The 26555-nt window shown below is 39.2% G+C and overlaps 5 protein-coding genes across 5 annotated transcripts in view; all 5 read left to right on the top strand.

Annotated features, from left to right (window-relative positions):
• Positions 1 to 620: 620 nt before the first annotated feature.
• LOC118120092 (olfactory receptor 5F1-like) lies at positions 621 to 1556 on the top strand. The gene has a single exon (XM_035174786.2). It carries the CDS (start codon positions 624 to 626, stop codon positions 1554 to 1556), a length of 933 nt encoding a protein of 310 aa, XP_035030677.2. The 5' UTR covers positions 621 to 623.
• Positions 1557 to 4279: 2723 nt separating this feature from the next.
• LOC118120200 (olfactory receptor 1019-like) lies at positions 4280 to 5227 on the top strand. Its single transcript, XM_035174964.2, has one exon. It carries the CDS (start codon positions 4295 to 4297, stop codon positions 5225 to 5227), a length of 933 nt encoding a protein of 310 aa, XP_035030855.1. The 5' UTR covers positions 4280 to 4294.
• Positions 5228 to 7843: 2616 nt separating this feature from the next.
• LOC118120089 (olfactory receptor 1019-like) lies at positions 7844 to 8791 on the top strand. The gene has a single exon (XM_035174783.2). The coding sequence runs from the start codon at positions 7859 to 7861 to the stop codon at positions 8789 to 8791; it is 933 nt and encodes a 310-aa protein (XP_035030674.2). The 5' UTR covers positions 7844 to 7858.
• A 2599-nt stretch (positions 8792 to 11390) lies between these two features.
• Positions 11391 to 12338, top strand: LOC118120160 (olfactory receptor 142-like). Its single transcript, XM_035174901.2, has one exon. It carries the CDS (start codon positions 11406 to 11408, stop codon positions 12336 to 12338), a length of 933 nt encoding a protein of 310 aa, XP_035030792.2. The 5' UTR covers positions 11391 to 11405.
• Positions 12339 to 14100: 1762 nt separating this feature from the next.
• adarb1b (adenosine deaminase RNA specific B1b) overlaps positions 14101 to 26555 on the top strand; it is a 109507-nt gene continuing 97052 nt past the window's right edge. The window contains exon 1 of the mRNA XM_035174282.2: positions 14101 to 14340. The gene's annotated coding sequence lies outside the window, so the exon portion shown is untranslated. The remainder of the gene's footprint in view (positions 14341 to 26555) is intronic.

Below are 26555 nucleotides of genomic sequence, written 5' to 3'. Positions count from 1 at the left end.
TTGTTTATCTTAATTCATACTGGTAAGAAATGCAACAGTAAGAGCAAAAAGAGGAAGCACCCATTATTTCCTCCACTATCATAAAAAAGCTTTCTCAAAAGTAGAAATAGCAAATATGTAACCTGTGTCTCAAGTTGGGTTCAAGTATCAAAGGTATAATTTAGATGTGTATAACACCAGTGGCAAAACATAAAGAAAGTAAGGTATCCATGCTTTAGGCTTAACTATCCAATAGGATGTGAACACTTACATGTAACATAGAGAGTGACAGCAATTCTAGCCATTCATGGATGTGCTGTTGGAATGGGTGACGCAAGCAGAGGGAGATAAATTGTGATGCTGTGGGAGACATCTTCAGACTAGGGGGGGTGACAATTGCTCATGTTACTCTGTTTGTATATTGTTTCACCTTCTGGTCTCCTTGATGCATCGAGTCTGCATTAAACTCTTCTGAGGATCAGCTGCTGCCTGAGTTCTCCTTTCACCAGCTTCCAGAAAACTTCCGTCACAGTGCACTGCTGCCTTCAGACAAATTCTAATAACAATGAGATAAGGGGACAGAAGCTGTGTTAATTATGCAGGTATACTACCTGAGGATAAAAATTAATATTGCACTTCTACTCATGATGGATAATGTCTCTGTGATAACAATATTCTATCTTTCAGGTTTAAGTGAAACAATGAACTACAGGTCTGTTCTCTTCTCTCTCACTTTGGTTTGTTACTGTGTCATTTTGCTGGTAAATATAACTCTTATTGTGACCATCATCTTGGATAAAAACCTCCATGAACCAATGTATATTCTGCTGTGTGCATTTTGCATGAATGGACTTTATGGCTCAACAGGTTTCTTCCCCAAATTTCTGTGGGATCTGCTCTCTCCTGTTCATGTCATCTCTTATTCTGGATGTTTTCTTCAGGTTCAAGTACTCTACTCATTTGCAGGCATTGACCTCTCTTTTCTTGCAGTAATGGCATATGACAGATATGTGGCTATATGTCGACCACTGCAGTATCACACTATCATGTCAAAGCAAAGACTCATAAAGTTAGTGTGTTTCTCCTGGTTTATACCTTTTTGCCTCATGGTCATAAATATTTGTCTAACATCAAGACTGAAGTTATGCAGCCCGTATATTGCCAGACTCTTCTGTGTGAATTGGATTATTGTAACACTTGCTTGTTTCCCAGCTGAAACTATGGTTAACAGCATATTTGCATATATTACAATAATCGTGTATGTATCTCATGGTGTATTTATAGTTTGGTCCTACGTAAAACTCATTAGAACATGTGTAAATTCTGTAGAAAAAAGAGCAAAGTTCATGCAAACATGTGTGCCACATTTACTATCTTTGATCACTTTACTATTGACTTTATTTTTTGACTTTATGAATTTGCGATTTGGTTCGAAATATTTACCCCAGCACCTTAAAAACTTTGCTGAAATAGAATTTCTTGTCATACCTCCCGTTATGAATCCTCTCATTTATGGTTTCAAATTGACCAAAATTCGAAAGAGATTTCTGAATGTTTTTACTTTTAAAACCAGTTAACTCTTGGTTTTGTGCTGCTGAATCAGCAGTTTTTCTGAAGTTAGTTACCTGTCATATCCTCAGACTAACAAATTGAGGTTTTGCTGTTACATCAAATATACGTGTGATAAGATTTGAATGTCTTTTTAGAAGAAAGTTGACATTCTTTTGAATTAAAAATTATATGTACAGAATGTTCTTTCTTCTTTAGATGATTAACTGTGTGTCTCAGTTTTATCTAGTACTACTATAAAAGATGATAGAAACACTGAATTTTAACATTTTGTTTTGGATTTACAACATTTCCATTCATCCGATGGTCTCGTCAACTGCGCAGTTATTCACTTTGTTTGAAAACTTTTCTGTACATATTAATTCATATAAATGTATTTTGGACTGTCATAAATGACTTATCTTTCCTGATATCTGTGCCAGTGTGCTAATTGACATGCACATGTAACAAAAATAAGACTTCCAAAAAGGGAAAGAACTAATTCATAAAAAACGAAATGTTAAAAAGTTACAGCTTCTGTTACTTAAGAGAGACCCAGATGTTCCTTAAACTGATTACGTATAGATCTTTAATGACTTTGTAATAGAAGTGGTTTGCTGAAACTGTAGCTAAATACATTTTAGTATTAGTTTGTGATTTGCATTTGAACATTTGATAGAATAAATATTGAACTGACTTTATCCATAATCTGTCTGAGCATCTTCATTGTCTGCACTTGTGTTTTACAAATTTCTTATTATTCAGTTAAAAAAAAATCCTCAGGAAATCTCCTTTTATTTTGTCCTTATCATTTGAAAGACACATTGTATCAGTACTGCCTTATTCTACCATTATCCTTTCAGGGTGTAATGACTGTAGCTTTTGAAAAGGCAAAATTAAGTTTATTTCATTTAGCTTTAATAATCAAAATAATCTGAAGTAATCTGCTAAATGTAACATTGTATTGTGTTTAAAAGAAAGACGACATTTATGGCGAAGATCAGTGAACATTTATACCATTTCAGGGCATTAAAGCCAAAAGTACGGAACCATGAACATGAAATACATAAATCACTGTTGAAGATTGTAAATCAAAGTCTTACACTATATTTAAATAACCAACCATGTCTGATTGGGAGAGGATCGATGTCACTGAAGCTAAGATTGTCTGACATTCAAAAGGAAGGTTGATAAGGATAAAGGTCCATTATAAAACAAGCCATGCCACTTGCATGTTTGTGTTTCCTTGTTGGAGATTTGTTGTTTAACACATGGACATTGAACCCCAGGATGTAGCTGTCTACAAATGCTGAACAATATATATCCTAAGCAAAAACGAACCGTATGTTGTCATACACACAAAACAACATTTTATAAACCACAAAATACACTTTTGTGCAAGTAAAATATAGTGTTATCTGATGAAGACTGATTTTGTCTCTGTGATTATCTTACTCAATGTGATTAATGATTGGTCTCTCCCTCACATTCCAATGTATTTGTGATGCAAACTGATGGATGGAAATGAATCAGTTGATGTAAGTGCAGTGCAAAATCTCTCAAACCAGCTATAGGTCTGAAATTCCTTTTTTTCAAGACTCATATGAGGTCATCATGACTTGTGACCACCGCAATCGAATCAGTTATTCTTTGAGTCCACTTCACAACTGGGCAAGATTTAAAGCAGTTCCTTAAAGGCAGACTAGAGAAGGACAAAGGCCCAAACATGTTTTGTGAGGCCACTGTGACATTGACTGTTCATTACCCAAATCTTATCAGTTGATCCATGAGTCTAAATGAACATCTGTGCCAAAAGTGAAGAAATCATCTGAAGTGTGTTCCTGAGATGTTGCACTCACAAGATCAAAAACGTGTTTTGTAAGGTCAGTGATCCTGATCCTTGACCAACAAATTCATATCAGTTCATCCATGAGTTCAAACGATTTTTTTTTCTTTTACCAATTTGATGGAATTCCCTCAAGGTGTTGTTGAGATATGTTTGTTATATGACTCCCACATCTGTCTGCATTCAGAAACCTGTGACTTAGAGGCTGTCACACAATGTGCTGCTGATTCCCACCAGTGCACAGAAGGGCTGAAAATGACTTGAATCAGTTGGTGCAGTTAACATGAGGACATCTACTGGCCAACACTCTGTACTGCATTTCTATGGAATTGATAAAGGCAAAATATCATGAAATTGTGAGGGACGACACAATTAAACTCACGGCTGTATTCCTGGACATTTTGTTTCATGAAATCAGTGTCAGTGAAGAGATGTGCAAAATACATGTTAAATTATATTGTTGTCTTGTTGTGGTAATAAAGAATTTGATATGTATAATACTGTGTTTATATCGGCAGGTAGGAGGTTATGTTTTCATTTGCAGTTGGTTTCAAATCCCTGACAATGTTAAACTGTGAAGGTTTATACAGCAGGTCCGAAGCATAATATAGAAATTTGGTGTTTTGCAATTAAACAGGAAGTACTCATAACTGATAAGTCTTTGGCTTTGTTGATTACAAGCTAAACACACAATAGTATATTGCCATTTTGATAGAATTCAGTTAATATTGTAATTATTATAATTGCTCATGCTCATAGATTGTCACATGCTGAAAGACATTTTACTGACGTCGATTGACTGGTTTCAAATCCCACCTCACTTCCTGCTGTAGACCGAGATACTATAAGCAGTGCGACCACAGAGGAGACGCTGTCAGGGACTCAGGAACCTTTCACACAAGAAAAAACAGGTTTCAAAATATGATGGAAAATGTCTCTGTGATCAAAATATTCTACCTTTCAGGTTTAACTGAACCAAAGAACAACAGGTTTGTTCTCTTCTCTCTCACTTTGTTATGTTACTGTGTCATTTTGCTGGTAAATATAACTCTTATTGTGACCATCATCTTGGATAAAAACCTCCATGAACCAATGTATATTCTGCTGTGTGCATTTTGCATGAATGGACTTTATGGATCAATAGGTTTCTTTCCCAAATTTCTGTGGGATCTGCTCTCTCCTGTTCATGTCATCTCTTATTCTGGATGTCTTGTTCAGGCTCAAGTACTCTACTCATTTGCCTGCATTGATCTCTCTTTTCTTGCAGTAATGGCTTATGACAGATATGTGGCTATATGTCGACCACTGCAGTATCACACTATCATGTCAAAGCAAAGACTCATTAAGTTATTGTGTTTCTCCTGGTTTACACCTTTCTGCATTAACGGCATGAATATATTTCTTACATCAAGACTGAAGTTATGCAGCCCGTATATTGCCAGTCTCTTCTGTGTGAATTGGATTATTGTTACACTTGCTTGTTTCCCAGCTGAAACTATGGTTAACAACATCGTTGCTTACATTACAATACTCATTTATGTATTTCATGGTGTATTTATAGTTTGGTCCTACATATATCTCATTAGAACATGTGTAAATTCTGTAGAAAACAGGGCAAAGTTCATGCAAACATGTGTGCCACATTTACTCTCTTTGATCACTTTTGCTTTCACTCTACTTTTTGATATTATGAATATACGATATGGTTCAAAGAAATTACCTCAATCACTTAAAAACTTTATTTCAATGGAGATTCTTGTCATACCTCCCCTCATGAATCCTCTCATTTATGGTTTTAAGTTGACTAAAATTCGAAATAGATTTCTGGGTTATATGAATTTTAGAATTAAATGACATTTTTTCTGAATAAACTTCGGAAACTCAAAGTCCTTTAATAATACAAGAGTCTAACAAAAGCTTACATTTGATTTCAAAGTAGCAGTTTCTATTGCACTTTTATTCTGTGTCAATAAGATTCAAGGTGTTTAGATTTATTTTTTGTGTTTAGACTCTGGTACTGTGAAATAATTTGGCATATTTACAGTATCTACTCGTAGCTGATGGTGTAGATTTAGTGTGTAATTATATCTGTGGACATCTCGGCTGATTTTTATAAACTGATTTGTTAAATTCTCGCTTCATATCTTTGCATTGTGCACTAAATGCATTCTGTGTATGTTATCCTAAGTTTTTTATTCAGGATTTAATTGAATGCAACTTTAAAAAAAAAAAACAGATCCACTTATTCTTATTACTTCTGTTTTACAATTATTGAAATAGATAAATGTATTTATATATTGGAGACACGTTTTATTCATTAGGGTTAGGTTGAGATAGATTCAGGGTTCTGTTACACGTCCTTAAGTTTATCAGTTTATCTGCAAATTTGTATGTGATAGTCGGAGGTAAGAGTGTTTGCTGTCAGTTTTTACACTACCTTGAATCTCTAAGCTTCTTTTTCTTGCTGAAATGCAAGCTTTGCAGACTCAGTAGAAAAAAACACTTTTCCATGATGAAATTGCATTTGACGTCTGACATTTGCTAGAGAAATGGTGGAGATGCTACATGAGTACACAGACCCTAGTGTCCTCTTGCACAGCAAACTGAACTGGACCAGGGACTCTGCAGCTCTCTACAGAAAGGACCAGAGTCTGCTCTTTTTTACTGCAGGGTGGTCCTTTAACATCTTTAACCAAGCTGCTGATTTTGTATTAGTCTGCATTGGCCGGCGACATTTTCTACAGCGCGGTTTTGCCGGGGCATCACAGCCGGCGGATGGTCAACACCAGCAGATTCAGCGGACTGATTGAGATGGCTGGCTCAGTCCTGAGGGTGGAGCTGGAGCCTCTGCATGTAGTCACTGAGAGGAGGGTGTTGTCAAAGCTCTTCTTCATCATCGCCCACCCTCAAAGTAATGTTCTGGTATCCAGAGGAGCACGAGGCTCAGAATGACTAAGTGCTCCTCGGAACGCTGATTTTGTCCCTGTGATTATCTTACTCAATGTGATTAATGATTGGTGTCTCCTCACATTCCAATGTATTTGTGATGCAAACTGATGGATGGAAATGAATCAGTTGATGTGGATTTTTCAGTAATTGCAGTGCAAAATCTCTCAAGCCAACTATAGGTCTGACCACAAAGACAACCAGAAGTCATTTGCTGTCCCTGTTTAAGCAGAGTAAATGTACAAAGGCCCAAGCCAAAGATTCCCTTTTTTAAGTGATATGGACTCAATTAAGTTTGCCTGGCAAGCCACAAATACAGCACTTGTTAGTCAACCAGTGCAGATTCTGTCTACCTACATTTTTTTCAAGACTCATATGAGGTCATCATGACTTGTGACCACTGCAATCGAATCAGTTATTCTTTGAGTCCACTTCACAACTGGGCAAGATTTAAAGCAGTTCCTTAAAGGGAGACTAGAGAAGGACAAAGGCCCAAACATGTTTTGTGAGGCCACTGTGACATTGACTGTTCATTACCCAAATCTTATCAGTTGATCCATGAGTCTAAATGAACATCTGTGCCAAATGTGAAGAAATCCCTCTGAAGGTGTTCCTGAGATTTTGCACTCACAAGATCAAAAACGTGTTTTGTAAGGTCAGTGATCCTGATCCTTGACCAACAAATTCATATCAGTTCATCCATAAGTTCAAATGAACATTTTTGTTTTACCAATTTGATGGAATTCCCTCAAGGTGTTGTTGAGATATGTTTGTTATGTGACTCCAACATCTGTCTGCATTCAGAAACCTGTGACTTCGAGGCTGTCACACAATGTGCTGCTGATTCCCACCAGTGCACAGAAGGGCTGAAAATGATTTGAATCAGTTGGTGCAGTTAACATGAGGACATCTACTGGCCAACACTCTGTACTGCATTCCTTTGGAATTGATAAAGGCAAAATATCATGGAATTGTGAGGGATGACACAATTAAACTCACGGCTGTATTCCTGGACATTTTGTTTCATGAAATCAGTGTCAGTGTAAAGATGTGCAAAATACATGTTAAATTATATTGTTGTCTTGTTGTGGTAATAAAGAATTTGATATGTATAATACTGTGTTTATATCGGCAGGTAGGAGGTTATGTTGTCATTTGCAGTTGGTTTCAAATCCCTGACAATGTTAAACTGTGACGGTTTATACAGCAGGTCCGAAGCATAATATAGAAATTTGGTGTTTTGCAATTAAACAGGAAGTACTCATAACTGATACGTCTTTGGCTTTGTTGATTACAAGCTAAACACACAATAGTATATTGCCCTTTTGGTAGAATTCAGTAAATATTGTAATTATTATAATTGCTCATGCTCATAGATTGTCACATGCTGAAAGACTTTTTACTGAACGTCGATTGGCTGGTTTCAAATCCCACCTCACTTCCTGCTGTAGACCGAGATACTATAAGCAGTGCGACCACAGAGCAGACGCTGTCAGGGACTCAGGAACCTTTCACACAAGAAAAAACAGGTTTCAAAATATGATGGAAAATGTCTCTGTGATCAAAATATTCTACCTTTCAGGTTTAACTGAACCAAAGAACTACAGGTTTGTTCTCTTCTCTCTCACTTTGGTTTGTTACTGTGTAATTTTGCTGGTGAATATTACTCTTATTGTGACCATCATCTTGGATAAAAACCTCCATGAACCAATGTATATTCTGCTGTGTGCATTTTGCATGAATGGACTTTATGGATCAACAGGTTTCTTTCCCAAGTTTCTGTGGGATCTGCTCTCTCCTGTTCATGTCATCTCTTATTCTGGATGTCTTGTTCAGGCTCAAGTACTCTACTCATTTGCCTGCAGTGATCTCTCTTTTCTTGCAGTAATGGCATATGACAGATATGTGGCTATATGTCGACCACTGCAGTATCACACTATCATGTCAAAGCAAAGACTCATAAAGTTAGTGTGTTTCTCCTGGTTTACACCTTTCTGCATTATAGGCACAAATATTTTTCTAACATCAAGACTGAAGTTATGCAGCCCGTATATTGCCAGTCTCTTCTGTGTGAATTGGCTCATTGTTGCACTCTCTTGTTTCCCAGCTGAAACTATGGTTAACAACATCGTTGCTTATATTACAATACTCATTTATGTATTTCATGGTGTATTTATAGTTTGGTCCTACATATATCTCATTAGAACATGTGTAAATTCTATAGAAAACAGGGCAAAGTTCATGCAAACATGTGTGCCACATTTACTCTCTTTGATCACTTTTCTTTTCACTCTACTTTTTGATATTATGAATATACGATATGGTTCAAAGAAATTACCTCAATCACTTAAAAACTTCATTGCTATGGAGATTCTTGTCATACCTCCACTCATGAATCCTCTCATTTATGGTTTCAAATTGACTAAAATTCGAAATAGATTTCTGGGTTATATGACTTTTAGAATGAAATGAAACTCAAAGTCCTTTAATAATACAAGAGTCTAACAAAAAGCTTGCATTTGATTTCAAATTAGCAGCTTATATTGCATTTATTCTGTATCAATAATATTCAAGGTGTTTTGTTTTATTTTTTGTGTTTAGACTCGGGTACTGTGAAATAATTTGGCATATTTACAGTATCTACTCTTAGCTGACGGTGTAGATTTAGTGTGTAATTATATCTGTGGACATCTCGGCTGATTTTTATAAACTGATTCGTTAAATTCTCGCTTCATATCTTTGCATTGTGCACTAAATGCATTATGTGTATGTTATCCTTAGTTTTTTATTCAGGATTTAATTGAATGCAACTTTAAAAAAACAAAACAGATCCACTTATTGTTGTTACTTCTGTTTTACAATAATTGAAATAGATAAATGTTATCGATTTTACATTGAATAATTGAGACACGTTTTATTCATTAGGGTTAGGTTGAGATAGATTCAGGGTTCTGTTACACGTCCTTAAGTTTATCAGTTTATCTGCAAATTTGTATGTGATAGTCGGAGGTAAGAGTGTTTGCTGTCAGTTTTTACACTACCTTGAATCTCTAAGCTTCTTTTTCTTGCTGAAATGCAAGCTTTGCAGACTCAGTAGAAAAAAACACTTTTCCATGATGAAATTGCATTTGACGTCTGACATTTGCTAGAGAAATGGTGGAGATGCTACATGAGTACACAGACCCTAGTGTCCTCTTGCACAGCAAACTGAACTGGACCAGGGACTCTGCAGCTCTCTACAGAAAGGACCAGAGTCTGCTCTTTTTTACTGCAGGGTGGTCCTTTAACATCTTTAACCAAGCTGATGATTTTTTATTAGTCTGCATTGGCCGGCGACATTTTCTACAGCGCGGTTTTGCCGGGGCATCTCAGCCGGCGGATGGTCAACACCAGCAGATTCAGCGGACTGATTGAGATGGCTGGCTCAGTCCTGAGGGTGGAGCTGGACCCTCTGCATGTAGTCACTGAGAGGAGGGTGTTGTCAAAGCTCTTCTTCATCATGGCCCACCCTCAAAGTAATGTTCTGGTATCCAGAGGAGCACGAGGCTCAGAATGACTAAGTGCTCCTCGGAACGCTGATTTTGTCCCTGTGATTATCTTACTCAATGTGATTAATGATTGGTGTCTCCTCACATTCCAATGTATTTGTGATGCAAACTGATGGATGGAAATGAATCAGTTGACGTGGATTTTTCAGTAATTGAAGTGCAAAATCTCTCAAGCCAACTATAGGTCTGACCACAAAGACAACCAGAAGTCATTTGCTGTCCCTGTTTAAGCAGAGTAAATGTACAAAGGCCCAAGCCAAAGATTCCCTTTTTTAAGTGATATGGACTCAATTAAGTTTGCCTGGCAAGCCACAAATACAGCACTTGTTAGTCAACCAGTGCAGATTCTGTCTACCTACATTTTTTTCAAGACTCATATGAGGTCATCATGACTTGTGACCACTGCAATCGAATCAGTTATTCTTTGAGTCCACTTGACAACTGGACAAGATTTAAAGCAGTTCCTTAAAGGCAGACTAGAGAAGGACAAAGGGCCCAAACATGTTTTGTGAGGCCACTGTGACATTGACTGTTCATTACCCAAATCTTATCAGTTGATCCATGAGTCTAAATGAACATCTGTGCCAAATGTGAAGAAATCCTCTGAAGGTGTTCCTGAGATTTTGCACTCACAAGATCAAAAACGTGTTTTGTAAGGTCAGTGATCCTGATCTTTGACCAACAAATTCATATCAGTTCATCCATAAGTTCAAATTAACATTTTTGTTTTACCAATTTGATGGAATTCCCTCAAGGTGTTGTTGAGATATGTTTGTTATGTGACTCCAACATCTGTCTGCATTCAGAAACCTGTGACTTAGAGGCTGTCACACAATGTGCTGATTCCCACCAGTGCACAGAAGGGCTGAAAATGACTTGAATCAGTTGGTGCAGTTAACATGAGGACATCTACTGGCCAACACTCTGTACTGCATTCCTTTGGAATTGATAAAGGCAAAATATCATGGAATTGTGAGGGATGACACAATTAAACTCACGGCTGTATTCCTGGACATTTTGTTTCATGAAATCAGTGTCAGTGCAAAGATGTGCAAAGTACATGTTAAATTATATTGTTGTCTTGTTGTGGTAATAAAGAATTTGATATGTATAATACTGTGTTTATATCGGCAGGTAGGAGGTTATGTTTTCATTTGCAGTTGGTTTCAAATCCCTGACAATGTTAAACTGTGAAGGTTTATACAGCAGGTCCGAAGCATAATATAGAAATTTGATGTTTTGCAATTAAACAGGAAGTACTCATAACTGATACGTCTTTGGCTTTGTTGATTACAAGCTAAACACACAATAGTATATTGCCCTTTTGGTAGAATTCAGTAAATATTGTAATTATTATAATTGCTCATGCTCATAGATTGTCACATGCTGAAAGACTTTTTACTGAACGTCGATTGGCTGGTTTCAAATCCCACCTCACTTCCTGCTGTAGACCGAGATACTATAAGCAGTGCGACCACAGAGGAGACGCTGTCAGGGACTCAGGAACCTTTCACACAAGAAAAACAAAGTTTGAAAATATGATGGAAAATGTCTCTGTGATCAAAATATTCTATCTTTCAGGTTTAACTGAACCAAAGAACTACAGGTTTGTTCTCTTCTCTCTCACTTTGGTTTGTTACTGTGTAATTTTGCTGGTAAATATAACTCTTATTGTGACCATCATCTTGGATAAAAACCTCCATGAACCAATGTATATTCTGCTGTGTGCATTTTGCATGAATGGACTTTATGGATCAATAGGTTTCTTTCCCAAATTTCTGTGGGATCTGCTCTCTCCTGTTCATGTCATCTCTTATTCTGGATGTCTTGTTCAGGCTCAAGTACTCTACTCATTTGCCTGCATTGATCTCTCTTTTCTTGCAGTAATGGCTTATGACAGATATGTGGCTATATGTCGACCACTGCAGTATCACACTATCATGTCAAAGCAAAGACTCATTAAGTTATTGTGTTTCTCCTGGTTTACACCTTTCTGCATTAACGGCATAAATATTTTTCTAACATCAAGACTGAAGTTATGCAGCCCGTATATTGCCAGTCTCTTCTGTGTGAATTGGATTATTGTTACACTTGCTTGTTTCCCAGCTGAAACTATGGTTAACAACATCGTTGCTTACATTACAATACTCATTTATGTATTTCATGTTGTATTTATAGTTTGGTCCTACATATATCTCATTAGAACATGTGTAAATTCTGTAGAAAACAGGGCAAAGTTCATGCAAACATGTGTGCCACATTTACTCTCTTTGATCACTTTTGCTTTCACTCTACTTTTTGATATTATGAATATACGATATGGTTCAAAGAAATTACCTCAATCACTTAAAAACTTTATTTCAATGGAGATTCTTGTCATACCTCCCCTCATGAATCCTCTCATTTATGGTTTTAAGTTGACTAAAATTCGAAATAGATTTCTGGGTTATATGAAATTTAGAATTAAATGACATTTTTTCTGATAAACTTCGGAAACTCAAAGTCCTTTAATAATACAAGAGTCTAACAAAAGCTTACATTTGATTTCAAAGTAGCAGTTTCTATTGCACTTTTATTCTGTATCAATAAGATTCAAGGTGTTTTGATTTATTTCTTGTGTTTAGACTCTGGTACTGTGAAGTAATTTGGCATATTTACAGTATCTACTCGTAGCTGATGGTGTAGATTTAGTGTGTAATTATATCTGTGGACATCTCGGCTGATTTTTATAAACTGATTTGTTAAATTCTCGCTTCATATCTTTGCATTGTGCACTAAATGCATTCTGTGTACGTTATCCTAAGTTTTTTATTCAGGATTTAATTGAATGCAACTTTTAAAAAAAAAAAACAGATCCACTTATTCTTATTACTTCTGTTTTACAATTATTGAAATAGATAAATGTATTTATATATTGGAGACACGTTTTATTTATTAGGGTTAGGTTGAGATAGATTCAGGGTTCTGTTACACGTCCTTAAGTTTATCAGTTTATCTGCAAATTTGTATGTGATAGTCGGAGGTAAGAGTGTTTGCTGTCAGTTTTTACACTACCTTGAATCTCTAAGCTTCTTTTTCTTGCTGAAATGCAAGCTTTGCAGACTCAGTAGAAAAAAACACTTTTCCATGATGAAATTGCATTTGACGTCTGACATTTGCTAGAGAAATGGTGGAGATGCTACATGAGTACACAGACCCTAGTGTCCTCTTGCACAGCAAACTGAACTGGACCAGGGACTCTGCAGCTCTCTACAGAAAGGACCAGAGTCTGCTCTTTTTTACTGCAGGGTGGTCCTTTAACATCTTTAACCAAGCTGCTGATTTTGTATTAGTCTCTTATTGGCGACATTTTATAGCGCGGTTTGCCGGAGCATCACAGCCGGCGGATGGTCAACACCAGCAGATTCAGCGGACTGATTGAGATGGCTGGCTCAGTCCTGAGGGTGGAGCTGGAGCCTCTGCATGTAGTCACTGAGAGGAGGGTGTTGTCAAAGCTCTTCTTCATCATGGCCCACCCTCAAAGTAATGTTCTGGTATCCAGAGGAGCACGAGGCTCGGAATGACTAAGTGCTCCTCGGAACGCCACCCAAGGTCATTGTTTCCTGAGGCAATCCAGTTATACAATTCCTTCATCAGCACTCTACTATACTACTACTACTACATATGCATTGATATATCTTTTCTTCCCTGACTAAGGTTTGAGCAGTTGTTAAAAAGCAATTTCCTTGTGGGGATCAATCAAGTTTTTCTGAATGTAGATTTGTAATGTAGATTTGTCATTGCTTCATGTCCATCTACTAACATGGAGGAGGCAGGGGTAATGACCTATGCTGCAGCCACCCACCAGGTGGCGACCAAGACACATTGGCTTCACTTTTAAGGAGTTGTCATCCATCTTTATATACAGTCTATGGGCGGGTCTAAGCAATCAGATATGAATAAACTTTTTATTCCATTTTGTATTGTTGCTTCATTTTCTATCCTTTTGAACACTGTGTTTTATTTGTATACAGTGTGGTAGTCAATGTCAAGTTCATAAAGACCCGATGTTACACCGTTTCAAACTGGTGTCATTTGTTCATGCTTCATTTCCGCTTTGGTTTCCTTTTGGTTTTGTTTTGAAAATCTCCAGCGGAAACACAACTTTCCTGACGCGAGAGAGAGAGAGAGAGCGAGAGAGAGCGAGAGAGAGAGAGAGAGAGAGAGTCCTGATCTGACCGAGCTGTGCCGCCTCCACGCCACACGGCGGCGGTAGCGCACCGTTCCCCGGGCCGTGGTGGAGAAGAAGCGGGGGGCCGACTCTCGGACAGTGAACACTGCGGTACATGCGACAGCCGCTCAGCCCATGATCGCTTTTCTCCCGACAGCGGCGACGACACGGAGGAAAACAGTCGTGTCCGAGTCCGAGTGAAGCGGCGGAGACGAGCCCGACGCACCCGGGAACCGTGACTTCTTCTCGCCGCCGCACCAACCGTGAGTGGCCTCTTTCCCGGCGTGTTATTTAGCTGGGCAGCGGAGGATGAGCGGAGCGGGGCTGCGAACACGATTCGGGTTCCGCTTGTGTTTTATGTAATATTGGTGCCGGTGATGCCCCGGAGCTGCGCAGGCGGTCGCTGGGACTCGCCGGTTGACACGACACCGCTCGCTTAACGCGAACCTGCCGCGGGATTAACCCTCGTGTGTGCGCGGCGACGCTGTGGGGTTTGTGGCACCATCTCGCCCGGAGGTTCACCCTGTCAAAGCAGCCCGGTGGAGGTCTGCCCCGGAGACCGCAGCGCGTAACGACCCTCACTCTCATACAGTCTTACAGACGCTATGCTAGCTGCTGCTGCGGCTGCTGCAGATCTGTGTTGTGCAGGTTGGAGCACGAGTCAAATCCACTCCTGCATTTAAACCCACAGCAGAGAGAGAGAGAGAGAGAGAGAGAGAACAACTGGATTATTCAGAAGTCAATTCATCTGAATCCAATGGTTTAAAGGGAATCAACTGGAACCAGAGATATTTTGCTGTAATTGCTGCAAATTATGACATTTCCCACATTCCCCCCCTATAATAAAAATAGACCTGCTCGGTGTGACTGTCTCATGTGGGGAGAGCAGCCAGTTTTTCTTTTTACTCCCTGACACAGTATTTACCTCTGAGTCAGATTGAGTCCTCAGTTTTCTTGTCCTGCAAAAACCTTCCAATTCTCAACCGTATCCATCACGGATTTACTCAATTTAGTATGTTATAATTATGTTATAACGTGCAAAACACTAACAAACTTTGTTGCTGTAAAAAAGGACATTTTTACCTAGAAGGAGTGAAGTCAGTATCTGTTACTGCTGTTCCCAGATCGCACTGAAGCCATGTTTTTATTTCAAAACTTCAAAAATCTCTTATAATAACTTAATAATAAATCATAATAAAATAACAAAATCCATTTTAATGATCATCGCTACAAAACGTGTATCCCGTGGCCACAAGAATGCACTCGTCCATGTGTTATTCAGCTGCTTTTAAAGTGAAAAAACTCAGTTCTTCATGTTATGCAATGCATTACATTGTGTATGATCCAGCAAATAGAGATACCAGGACAGAGCAGAACTGTACCCCGACCAACACTGATGTTTTTAGATTGATAACAATATCAGAATATGAAACATGTTAAAGACGTCTGATAATGACGAACATGACTTCATGCAAACTTAAATCTAGTTTTCTATATCTTGGCATTTCTGTGCTGACTTTTAACTACAGCGACACCAGAATCTTTTTGAAATAATGAGCTGATATCAGCAGACTAATCGATCTTGCTCAAATTAGAACAAAATCTGCAACGTTCATGGAGAAAGAATGTAAATCTACACCTTTCTCCTATGTGGTGTTCAGTGAAACCACTGAACCTCTGGTGATGTATTAGGCTCCTGTAACCTGAGGGGGGCAATAAACTTAAAGAAAAAAAGTGATTTAAAAATATGTAGCATTAAACCTAACCTTTTATAAACTAGGTTGAATTTTGATGCTACAAAGTTTTGGATACTCTGCTCCTGATGAAGGGACACGCTTTACAGTGCAGTAACAACATCTTATTAAGGTTAATGCTGATAAATAAATGAATGACAATCGAATGTATCCACTGGCTTTTTTAGTAAGCAACTGGTGTGCTCAAACTGGGCCATTTCCCACAACAGGCACTCGCTGGCAGCTACGACAAAGCTCCAAGTGTTTCATCTCCAAGGGACAGATGCCTGTTAGCCACAGTGCAAACAGGCTTTCACATATCACACAAGTCCCACTGTTAATTCTTATGTTTATGCTGGCAACTTAAAATTCATTTCCCAAATCCCTGTTTCACTGGGTGTCGTCAGTGCTGGGAGCTGGGGTAGAGTAAGGATTTCTTTAAGGAGGAGATCCCTGGAACTTGACAGGTTTGAAATCCTCTGGGAAGACGGCAAGTGCTTGCTTTAATCTTATCATACTCTTAGACTTACATGGAGAAGGCACTTCATTAGGAACACCTTGCTGAAACTAATGCAATCTAACACTACAGTCCAGCAGTAAATCCTACCCTCACACTGGCTATAATGCTCGGTTAGTGTTTGAGGGGGGGTGGGATTAACCTTATGGTCATTTTCCAGGGTTGCTGAGTTGAGTTGCATTGCACTGAAATGTGAATATGTTATTTTGTCCACCTCCTTTAATGTCACTGATGGTGGGCTGACGAACAGAAAAATCACCTCATTTGTACTGGTAGCAATTACCCTTGAATCAAGTGCAATTTCCTTTTGAGGGTTCTCCATTCCTAAAGCTAAGTCAGCGGTGAGACTTGGCGCCGACAAGTAACACAGACTCATATTTTCCTTGAAACAACACAACAGCGTTGGGTTATTTCTGCAGAACAACAATCCAGGTGAAGCATCAATTACTTGTTTTCACTTAAAGAAATTATGCGTAATGATTTAATCTATTTGCAGCTGTGTGGTGGGGGGGAAAGCAATTTTGCTGATTTGCTGAGTTAAAGGGAGTAATTGAGGTATTTGCAAAATCCGAACGCCGTAGTCAGCTAAAACAAAGCACTGTCAGGGCCAACCCAAGCAAACACTGCGCAAAGCTACGTTGAAGGGCCGACTCCGCTGGACCTCACTGTATAAAACTGCGGCATCACTGTTCCACCTGCTGAGGGGACAAGTTTAAAGTGTCGAAAACGGCTTAGACCAGGGGCTGAGGAAACCATATTGGATTCTACTTGTGTGTGTGTGAGTGTGTGTGAGAGAGAGAGTGAAGTTCACTCAGCTTTGCTGCATTGTGCCTGCTCAGGAAAGCTGCATGCAGCTGAGATGCTGCACTGGTTCTATGTTAGCGGACTCGTGTGGCTGTAGAGACGCTGCTACTGCTGCTACTGCTCCTGCTACGGAGTTAAAGAAAGGGGACCCTGCTGTCCTAGAACAGAGGCAACTAAAACCGTAACCATCTCTAGGGGCGAGCACAATCGTCCAAATGATTAAACCTTGCCTCCCTCGCTGGTCGGTATCAGAGAGACTCCTTTGCTAAACTAATTATTGTTTTTTTTTTAGTGATGTCGAGATATGTTGCAGCCACCCGTGTCGAGTCATGGCTGCAGTCCTGGCAGACAGCAGCTCCCTCCTCTCCCAGTGCTGATGTAAACATGCAAGGTGGAAAGTGTGACATCCTTTAAAATCCAGTTTGGTATTTTAATGTAGAAAATTTAAACATGGTTGTGTGCAGTCAGAATAAACTGGCATTAAAGAGCTCTATCAGAGCAATGCGTAACTATCTTCATTACAGGAATGTGGGCGTTAACCTGGAAGAAAAGAAGGCGGCCGGTGCTAGCATTGTTAACATTTAGCCACACTAGAAAAACCATACATTACATTATTTACCCCTAGATGCTGTGATCCAGATTACATTCTGCTCAATCTTTACTGCTTTCTACGTGGTTTCTCATTTTTCGACGAGTCGACAAGTATAAATTACGAAATAAAAGGGAAATTAGTCATTAGGAACCTCCCTTTGCCCTTCACACAGCCCCATGTTGACAAAGCAGCATCTGTCATAGATCTATATATTCCCTGCCCAGAGGACATTGTTGTTTGAGCCGTGATGCATACATCATTGGGATAAGGCTCTAAAAAAAGACAGTGCATTTCTTCAGGATTTGCAGGCCGATGGGTGCTGATGAGAATGTGGATATGCATAAACCACACAGGCTCTGTATCAGTCATTATTGTGATAAGCTGCAGGATAGATATCCAATTACTCTGTTGCCATGATGTAAGTGTTGTCACCTTCTGTAGAAATAGGCCCACATAAAATACTGTGACCTAAACCTCTATAACTGATAGTGAACCTTCTTGTTTGGGCACCTTTTCCCCCCGTATTCGTGTCTCTAAGCTGGTTTGCTGTTTTCATGACTGACACACTTTCAGGAATTCTGCTGTTTGCTGAAATGATCACCCGCCAAGCACCAAATTCTGTGCAAATGGTTCCCTTGGCGAGAGGAGAACCTCCTAGATTGCCCAGTACATGTTTGCAAGCAAACTATTTGAATGCAGAGGTTAAATGGTGGGTAAATCGCTCTGGCTGCCTCCACGCTGGATGTCCTGAATCTATTTGCTTTCCTCTGTAGGACAGTGTTAATCCTGCAAAAAACAGATGTAAGCCTGGTCTTATCATTAGTGCAGTAGGCCTACGTGTAGTTAATTTGTCTTCCTGTAGCTAAAGAGTGATTATTCAGTGTGTCAGGAACAGTAGCATAAACAGAAATGTGGAGGGAAACAAGCCGTCTGTCTGCAGGTAACAAATGGTTCTTCAGTTAATGGCATTCCAATTACAAGTGAGAACGTTGTGTCACTAGCACAGGCACTTTGGAAATATTTGAAATGAATACACTGATAACAATAGAGACATACTCTTGACTTCCCTTGTTCAGCTTATCAGTGGCCATTTGTAGCTAACGACCATTCATCCTTTGTCCTGGGGACTTTTCCTGAAACACACCAGGCATCCTGTTTTCCTCTCTCTCTTATTGATTTAAGTCAACATCAGCTTGTATTTCATGGTGTTGCATCAACTGATCAGTCCTGTGTGACACTTGGCAGTCTCCCCACCTTCCTGTCTCTTCTGCTTTTGAGTTGCCCAAAACCAAATATACGAAAAAGCTCTTGTTGTCGTCAGACTCTGTGTTAAGAGGAAAAGATGTACGTGTGGGGTTTCTCATAACCTGTAATCGGTTTAGAGCATAAAATGCCTTTAGCTCTAAATGATAGGCATGACAATACTAGCCAGTATGCAGTATTTGTAGTGGTCCCAGTCCTTAAGAGAAGATCTCTCAGGGCTGTTGTGGAGATATAAATGTGGGGAAATTGTTAACCACAACTGTACGTTCTGAAAGAGCAGGCAGTTCTACCTGTGTCCATAAGAACAGAAGGATTTGAGACCTCAGTGATTATGACATATCTAAAATTAACTTTACTACAATATCTTGTTACTGTTTTGGCCCAGACTTAGCCACATTCATATTTTATCCATTGACATTTTTCAGAGTCCAACCTCTAAAGGCAAACAAAACCCTTTAATGTGCAATCATGGCCAATGGTGCCCCTCTCTTATCTTTTATACCCAACAATTACACTAAATCACTATATTCTGAAGTACTCTGATCATGCAGTCACCATGTTTCTGTTCAGTGACTCTGAACTGCACCAACGTGGTGTGAACAAGTGGGTTTATTGAAGTGATAATAATGCTCTTCAGTTTAACACAAAGAGAACAGAGGAGGTTGTATTTGGTTCCCCATGTGACTCTCTCATAAAGTTCCTTCTTATTGAAATCCACACTGGAAAAGTCACACTGGAAGAAGTCAATCAGGTTATTTATCAACATTTGGTTGCAGTGTTGAAAGATCATACTGAATGTGTCTGCAGAAGGACAAGGCAAAGAATGAAAATGTCTTTTTAGGCAAGCTGATAGATTCTTTTTTTTGTTTTCTACGTCTGTGCTCATGAGAGATCTACAGTATCATAATATCATATGGTAGAAGTGTTCGTCCACTACTTAAATGTCAAAACTGATTCACCAAATAAGACTCTGCTCAAAGATAGTAGGTCAACATCCTGAGAAACTATGAATCATCCTATCACTATGATATACTCAGGCTGGCCAACAACATAGTCCTGAACAGTACAGAGAAACTGCTTCCATCAAATATAAATATACTGGGTTACACGATTTGATAAGCGCAGACTGAAGCACTCTGTCATGCACCAGTCAGTCTTAAAATTAAATATGGCACCAAATCAAATGTACGTTGACTTGAATATGTTTTTGTGCTGCAGCAATATTAAGTTAAAAGCACCTGTCTTTGTCTGTTGTGCTAATTTAATGTGACGTTAAAAATGTAGCTGATATGATGCAAGAACAGTTGCATACAAACTTGAACTACACAGATTTACCTCTGTACTTTTGAAATAACTGGTTTAAGGCTAAAAAATAATCCCAATCAACCTCGTACTGTGAGCAACGGGATCTTCTCTGCCACAGATTTGCCGTAATATTGGAACCTGAAAGGGACCCATGGCGATTGTACTTGAACCCAACATGCATTCATTCATTTTCATAAAGACGGACCTGATACGAGGGGGAACCAGAGAAAGACCTCACCAGCATGATGTGCTATAATTCAATTAGGACAATTAACAAGTTTTCATGATGGAGGAGAGCAACAACATGATAATAATACTACTTTTAGTTCTACTAATTACAATACTGAATAATGTCTTCAGAATAAATGTGAAGTCAAAGCAACTAAAATCCCTTTTGATTCAAAGATAAAAATGTATCAATATTGCGTAACATCATTCTCTCATTTGTGCAACATAAATAAAAAATATCTACTACATTAAAGTATAACATTTAAACATTTAAAGAAATTGGCAGAATAAATATGGGAATTGAATCAACTTTGATTGAGAAAACAGGAGAAAGAGGATGAGAACACAATTCACAGTTCAATCTCTTCTGAGGTGATTGTGATTTACAAGTAGAGCTGATACCATGTTTGATCTCATGGGCCATTCAGATCCATTACACACCTCAGACCGATTGGACCTTATTGGACTTGTGAAGACCGCTGCCTTCTCCTGTCTTTTCCAACATGTAAAATCAGAATCTGATGATAATTGATAATTGTTCTGTGGCTACTTTCACAAATACAAACAGAATCCATATTATCTCATCTTCACATTGGTAGTGGTTACAGGTCTGTAGCTGTATTTGTTACCATACAGTGTCTGAAAAAAAACAATCCCCCATGAAACCACATTTAAATCCACTAGATTCAGATTTTTATTTGGATCCACACCAAATTACAAACACTCATATATATCAGTTCCCTTTATATGCCAGACTTTTTTCATCAAGATCCATGTCCTATTCCACGAAAAATCTGTAAAGATGTCAAAAATACCGCCCAAGTTCCGTGTAAATCTGTAGATTTGTGTAATTCTGCTGACAAACAAACAAACAGAGCAACTAACAAACAAACTCAGGGGCAGGGGTGAAAACATAACCTCCGTGGTAGAGATAGATATTTTTATTGTTCTTGCATGAGGCTGAATGAGCGACTTTGTAAAGCACTTTTTCGTGCTCTGCTTGAAAATCTCAATTTGATTACAGTGTGTGTGTCATGCAGTCATGTCACTTTCACGAAATACTGCAGCTACAGATGACCTTGCTGTGACATGTTTCACAGGGACAGTCAAAAATCATGCTACAGTGCTGTTGTTCTCCACCCACTTCCAATTAGAATTGAAATAGATTTTTTTTTCCCCCGCTTAATTTTGCACGAGTGGCCAGTTTCAATCAATTAATCAGCCCGTGCAAAACAAACTGAAATAGATCAAGTTTGCTCAAGGCTACTATTGTTAACTACGAGCTACTGTTCTGTTTGGAAGAGGCATGAAGTAGGTGTTGTTATATAGTGTGTTCGTATAAAAGTCCTATTGTCACACTTTTGTACACAATGTATAAAACATGCCAATTGTGATGCTTTTAGATTGTTGTTAGTCTCCGAGGCAGTTGTGTTTGTCCTTATTAATTTGAATTACAAACTGTCTGGCTGAACCACCGGAAAGTAAAGGGTCAAAAGGGTGTAAATTTATCCATGGTGTATTGCACAGATATAATGATGGTGTGAGCCAAGCTTCTTCAAGGCTTGGTGCTCCCTTCACGATGTAGAACCCTGAGTGTTGGCTCTTTCATAACTGGACATTATCTCACACTCGTGCAAATGTCAAAGCAAGAGTTTATTGTTGTTTTCAGGATTTAAAGTCCGGTATATCTCTGCCTGGAAAGCAGTACACAGCACACAGCATCTCAGAAAAAGGCCACCACCATTTCAAGTAGTTTGTTGGGAGGCATGTCAGCCAATGGCGAGAACTTGTAGAATGGGTCATCTTGTATGTGTCGTACTGCAGCTTTCAACATATTATACTCAGAGTTTACCTCAGTACAAGAATACTGGCTGTGATTTTGTAGAGGGGTGTGATGCAGGGAAGAGGTTTGTTGCAAATACAGCATTATGACCCTGGCTTGCATGACTGAGACACTGTGCACCTCCCTGAGGGGGGGGCACATCAAAAACCACCCCATCAACCCTGTCACCAAATTGTGGCGAGCAGGAAGCCGCAGGTTGTGACCATTATTCATGCTGTATACGTTAAGATTTGACACAGACAAAAGTGTAGTTGCTGGCGGTGAGTAGAGTTATTGAGTTTCAAGTGAGTGAAAGGACATTTTGTAAGTTCTTTTTAAAGACACCAGAGATGAGTTCTCAGTGAAAACGGAAGAAAGGGCTAATGCACATGCCAGACAAGGTTAGCATCAGAGCGTGAATGTGACATTACGGTCAATGACGCACACACACACACACACAGACACACACACACACACACACACACACACACACACACACACACGCATGGACACACTCGCATGTTGGCACAACAAAAGGTAGGACAGGGCTGCCATCATGCAACTACCAGCAATACTTGACCATAGTTGACTGGACCACTCACTGGCAGAGATGCTATACAGGCTAGCATACAGGTTACTGTGAGGTTCCATGGGCTAGTCTGGTGTTACTCTCTGTACATAAAGTAATGTTTGCTTACATTTTCCAAGAGGTGCTAAAAGAAAATGGTCAGTTACATTGAAAACAAATGCAATATTTAAGCTAGAACTACACAACTATTATACACTGCCAGTACTTTTTTTTTTTCTATTGTAGACTTAATATCTACAGGATCATCCAAGGCATAGGTCACCAATAGGTGTATTTGGATCTGGACCTGACCCAGACGCCATTCTATACGGACCCAGACCTATTATTTGATTTTGACGGACCATTACTACCGAACCTACACACCTTTCACGCAGTTACGGTAGTCTTATTTTAACCTGCGCAGCTTTTTTCTCGTCTTTATGGTAGTAAATCCTGGCAGCAGATGGTAGAGTTCACTTTTCTCACTGAACAAGAGAAAGTGGGAACAAAGACAAAAGTTGTTACATTTTTACAATTTAATTGCCCCTGATCTAAAGTGTGGGAGTTTTCAGTCAGAGACCAGTTTTCATATTAATGTAGATTGATGTATTCCTTTTACTTGAATGGAACAAGCTCTTGCACAAATTTTATTTTGGAGAGATTAATCGATAGGTGCAGCCCTAGTGAACAGCTCTCTGTGCAGCAGGGTGAGTGTGACTTCTGGGCTTTGTCCTCACCATGTCCTCACCGAGTCTGCAGCCCATCTTTACTCGGCTCAATTACTGCAGGTCACCTTTGTGGTTCAAGAAAGCTGCAACGAGCAATACCACAGGCCAAACTGTTAAGATTGTAGATGGGGCAGAATGTTTATCTATGTATTCTATTCTTTGTTGGTCTGAGTACATGACGGAACCTCCATTTTCTTTCTTTCTTCTCTCTCTCTCTCTCTCTCTCTCTCTCTCTCTCTCTCTCTCTCTCTCTCTCTACTGTTCTTCATATTTAAATACAATGGTAAGCTATCTCATTGGCACTTAGTTACTGTAGGTAGGAAATGTTATTAGTCATGGTAACAGTTAATGTTGTTGTACTATCTGAACTAACAGCCTTACACAGCTAATATGCGTTTAAGTGTTGCCAGGACCAAATATAGTTATTAGTCAAAGTCATTAGGGAAATAGAAAACCTAAATAGCCCCACAGAGATCTCAGATTATTGTTGCTCTGTTTTCCCGAATTGATAATTTCCCCTCCACATCCTCTTTCCAAGTTAAGATTCATTTGAAATTAGCAAGTTTGAAATAACTAAAGCCAATAACTCAACCCATGAGAAATTGCTAAATGAAGGAGGGAAAAACTGTTTATACTCAGCAGTGGGAAACTTAATATTAATGTGAAATAACGAATAACAGCCCATTCTTAAAAATACAAATTCATACGCCTAGTTTTGACTTTACACGCAGAACAACAACATTCCATTGCATAGCATTCACACAATCCAAAAAATGCAGGTACAATAGCCCTGCTCTTTCCTTCACATGCCTGTACTTGAGACAGAAGTGTATCTGTCATTGCCTTTTACATGAGCTCGCTGTAGCTCTCTAGCATACAGGAGAAAAGGCCACATTGCCCTAGGGTATGGCTATAGTGGGCCGCCATGTCTGTCAGTATAGCCACTATGTGCTGTCTTAAAAGGCATTCTTTGTGAACATATGCACAGGAACAAACATCCACACAAATGTTCACGTCATAGCAGTTCACTGTGTGCGTATCACCCCCCGAAAACATGGATTGTGTCATGATGTGGCTGTACATGTATTCATAGTAGATTAGGCTAAGCCCATCAATAATGCAGGCCACACGGAGTAGCTGTGAAAATACTCTTCTCTTATTTTATAAGCTCTACTCTACAGTTTGGCTTTTAAAGAACGCACAGTCGGACAGTAAATCCTCTGCCCTGGAACAACAGATTGTTCTCCAAACTTCTGAACGTCTCAGGATAGTTTGAAGCACAATACTGTGAATGAGTGAAGTTGTCCTCTCTTGTGCTCGCTTGTCTTTTTCGTATTCATCAGCCCTCTCTGTCGCCGTCTTGTCCTCCATATTCTATGGAGCTCTGCACAGAGCCCTTGGTGATATGGCTATATATAGAATGAAAAGGAGGAGCAAAATTAAGAAAAATAAAGAAGAGCCGTTTAGTGTGTTGTCCCGAGGAGTTAGCCTCGATGCTCCTGCCTGAAAGGGTTAACAACGCTCACATTTGGCCAGTAGACTGTTTTCGTCTGTGATGAACTGACTCAGGGTGAAGAGGTCTTGCCTCAGCAGTCTGAGATAGACTTCCTCAATTAACCACAATAACTTCTGGCTAACTGCCCTTTGTGATCTTCCCAGCACCTACCTCCCTTTGCTGTCATAGCTATGACGGACTGCAATTGACAAAACTGTTGTGTTACTGATGGGTATTGATAAGTTGACGATTATATTTTTGCATTTCCATTCTTGTTAAAGAATTGTCCCTCAAGGCCCCTTTTGAAGTCCCCGAGCACCACCAGGGAAATACCTGCTCAGTGTTTGTCATTCAATCTCAGCTGTCAATCATCATGTCTCTTTCTTTAAAATTGTGAGATAAATAGTGAGATTTTCAACATATTCTTTGATTTCTCACAAAATAATGAATAGATCTTGATTAAAAAAATATCTATAGGTGATTAATATTTGAGTGTGCACAATTTGGTGCAGATCCAAAAAATATTCTTGATCCAATGAATTTAAATAGTTTTATAAGGGGGCTGGATTGGCGGATGTATGTGTTCTTACACAACTCAATTTGTGTGCTCAGCACTTCACATAAATCCAGTAAACAGTGTGCCAGAGCTGCCAATATCAGGGCAGGCCTCCACACTGAGTGGATGAAAAACTTAGTTCCTCCCTGGTGTTCTGTGAACTGATAGAGATGCTCCATTGGGAATAAACATGGTTGGGGGGGTTGCTGGGAGCAGAGCGTAGCAGGTGCTGTGAGCCCATGGGGGCATATTTGTGTACTCATGCCCACTCAGTAGGAACATTTTAATTTGATCCCTTTGTTTCTATAAAACAGGTCAGGATTTGTTCTACCCCTGGGCATTTTGTGTCAGCGCTGTAGTGTTGCAGGAGAGTTGCAGCTTCATGTATTTTACTTTGTCAAAACATATAATCAGCTTTTGGTGTTCCTTAAGTTCTCTGTATAATTGGTTTGATCACCTAGGAGGTCTTCCATTTTTCATTTAGGCCACATGCTTGCAGGATCACACTCTATCGCAGGCAGCGTCAGGATCCGTCTAAAAGAAAAACAAAAACATGACGCCATGCAAAAGAAATCTTGCTTTGCTGGCTGTGATATTTAACTAATGCACCCTCATTCATTCTGAGGATAATTGAGACAAGTGCTTCAGTTGATAGAATGTTTTTACTTTTCTTTGGCATGCAGTCTGCGTTTGCCACACTTAATGACAGTATGTTTTTTTTTCAGTGTCGGAAAATCCATGTACGTCAGATTGGAATGTTCTCTGGTTTCTGTCTCGGCGTGTTCAAAGTCGCAGGTCATTTTCTCAGCAAAAGCAAAACATCACAACAAAATACGAGATGTTATTCCTCAGTACCACTGTATGTAT

Source organism: Hippoglossus stenolepis, chromosome 13, assembly GCF_022539355.2.
Source record: "Hippoglossus stenolepis isolate QCI-W04-F060 chromosome 13, HSTE1.2, whole genome shotgun sequence".
NCBI lineage: Eukaryota > Metazoa > Chordata > Actinopteri > Pleuronectiformes > Pleuronectidae > Hippoglossus > Hippoglossus stenolepis.
This window is presented reverse-complemented; position numbering and strand designations above follow the sequence as displayed.

Excerpts from the sequence above, each read along its gene's own strand:
- LOC118120089 (XM_035174783.2), top strand. The coding sequence starts at position 7,859 with ATGATGGAAAATGTCTCTGTGATCAAAATATTCTACCTTTCAGGTTTA.
- LOC118120160 (XM_035174901.2), top strand. The coding sequence starts at position 11,406 with ATGATGGAAAATGTCTCTGTGATCAAAATATTCTATCTTTCAGGTTTA.
- LOC118120200 (XM_035174964.2), top strand. The coding sequence starts at position 4,295 with ATGATGGAAAATGTCTCTGTGATCAAAATATTCTACCTTTCAGGTTTA.
- LOC118120092 (XM_035174786.2), top strand. The coding sequence starts at position 624 with ATGATGGATAATGTCTCTGTGATAACAATATTCTATCTTTCAGGTTTA.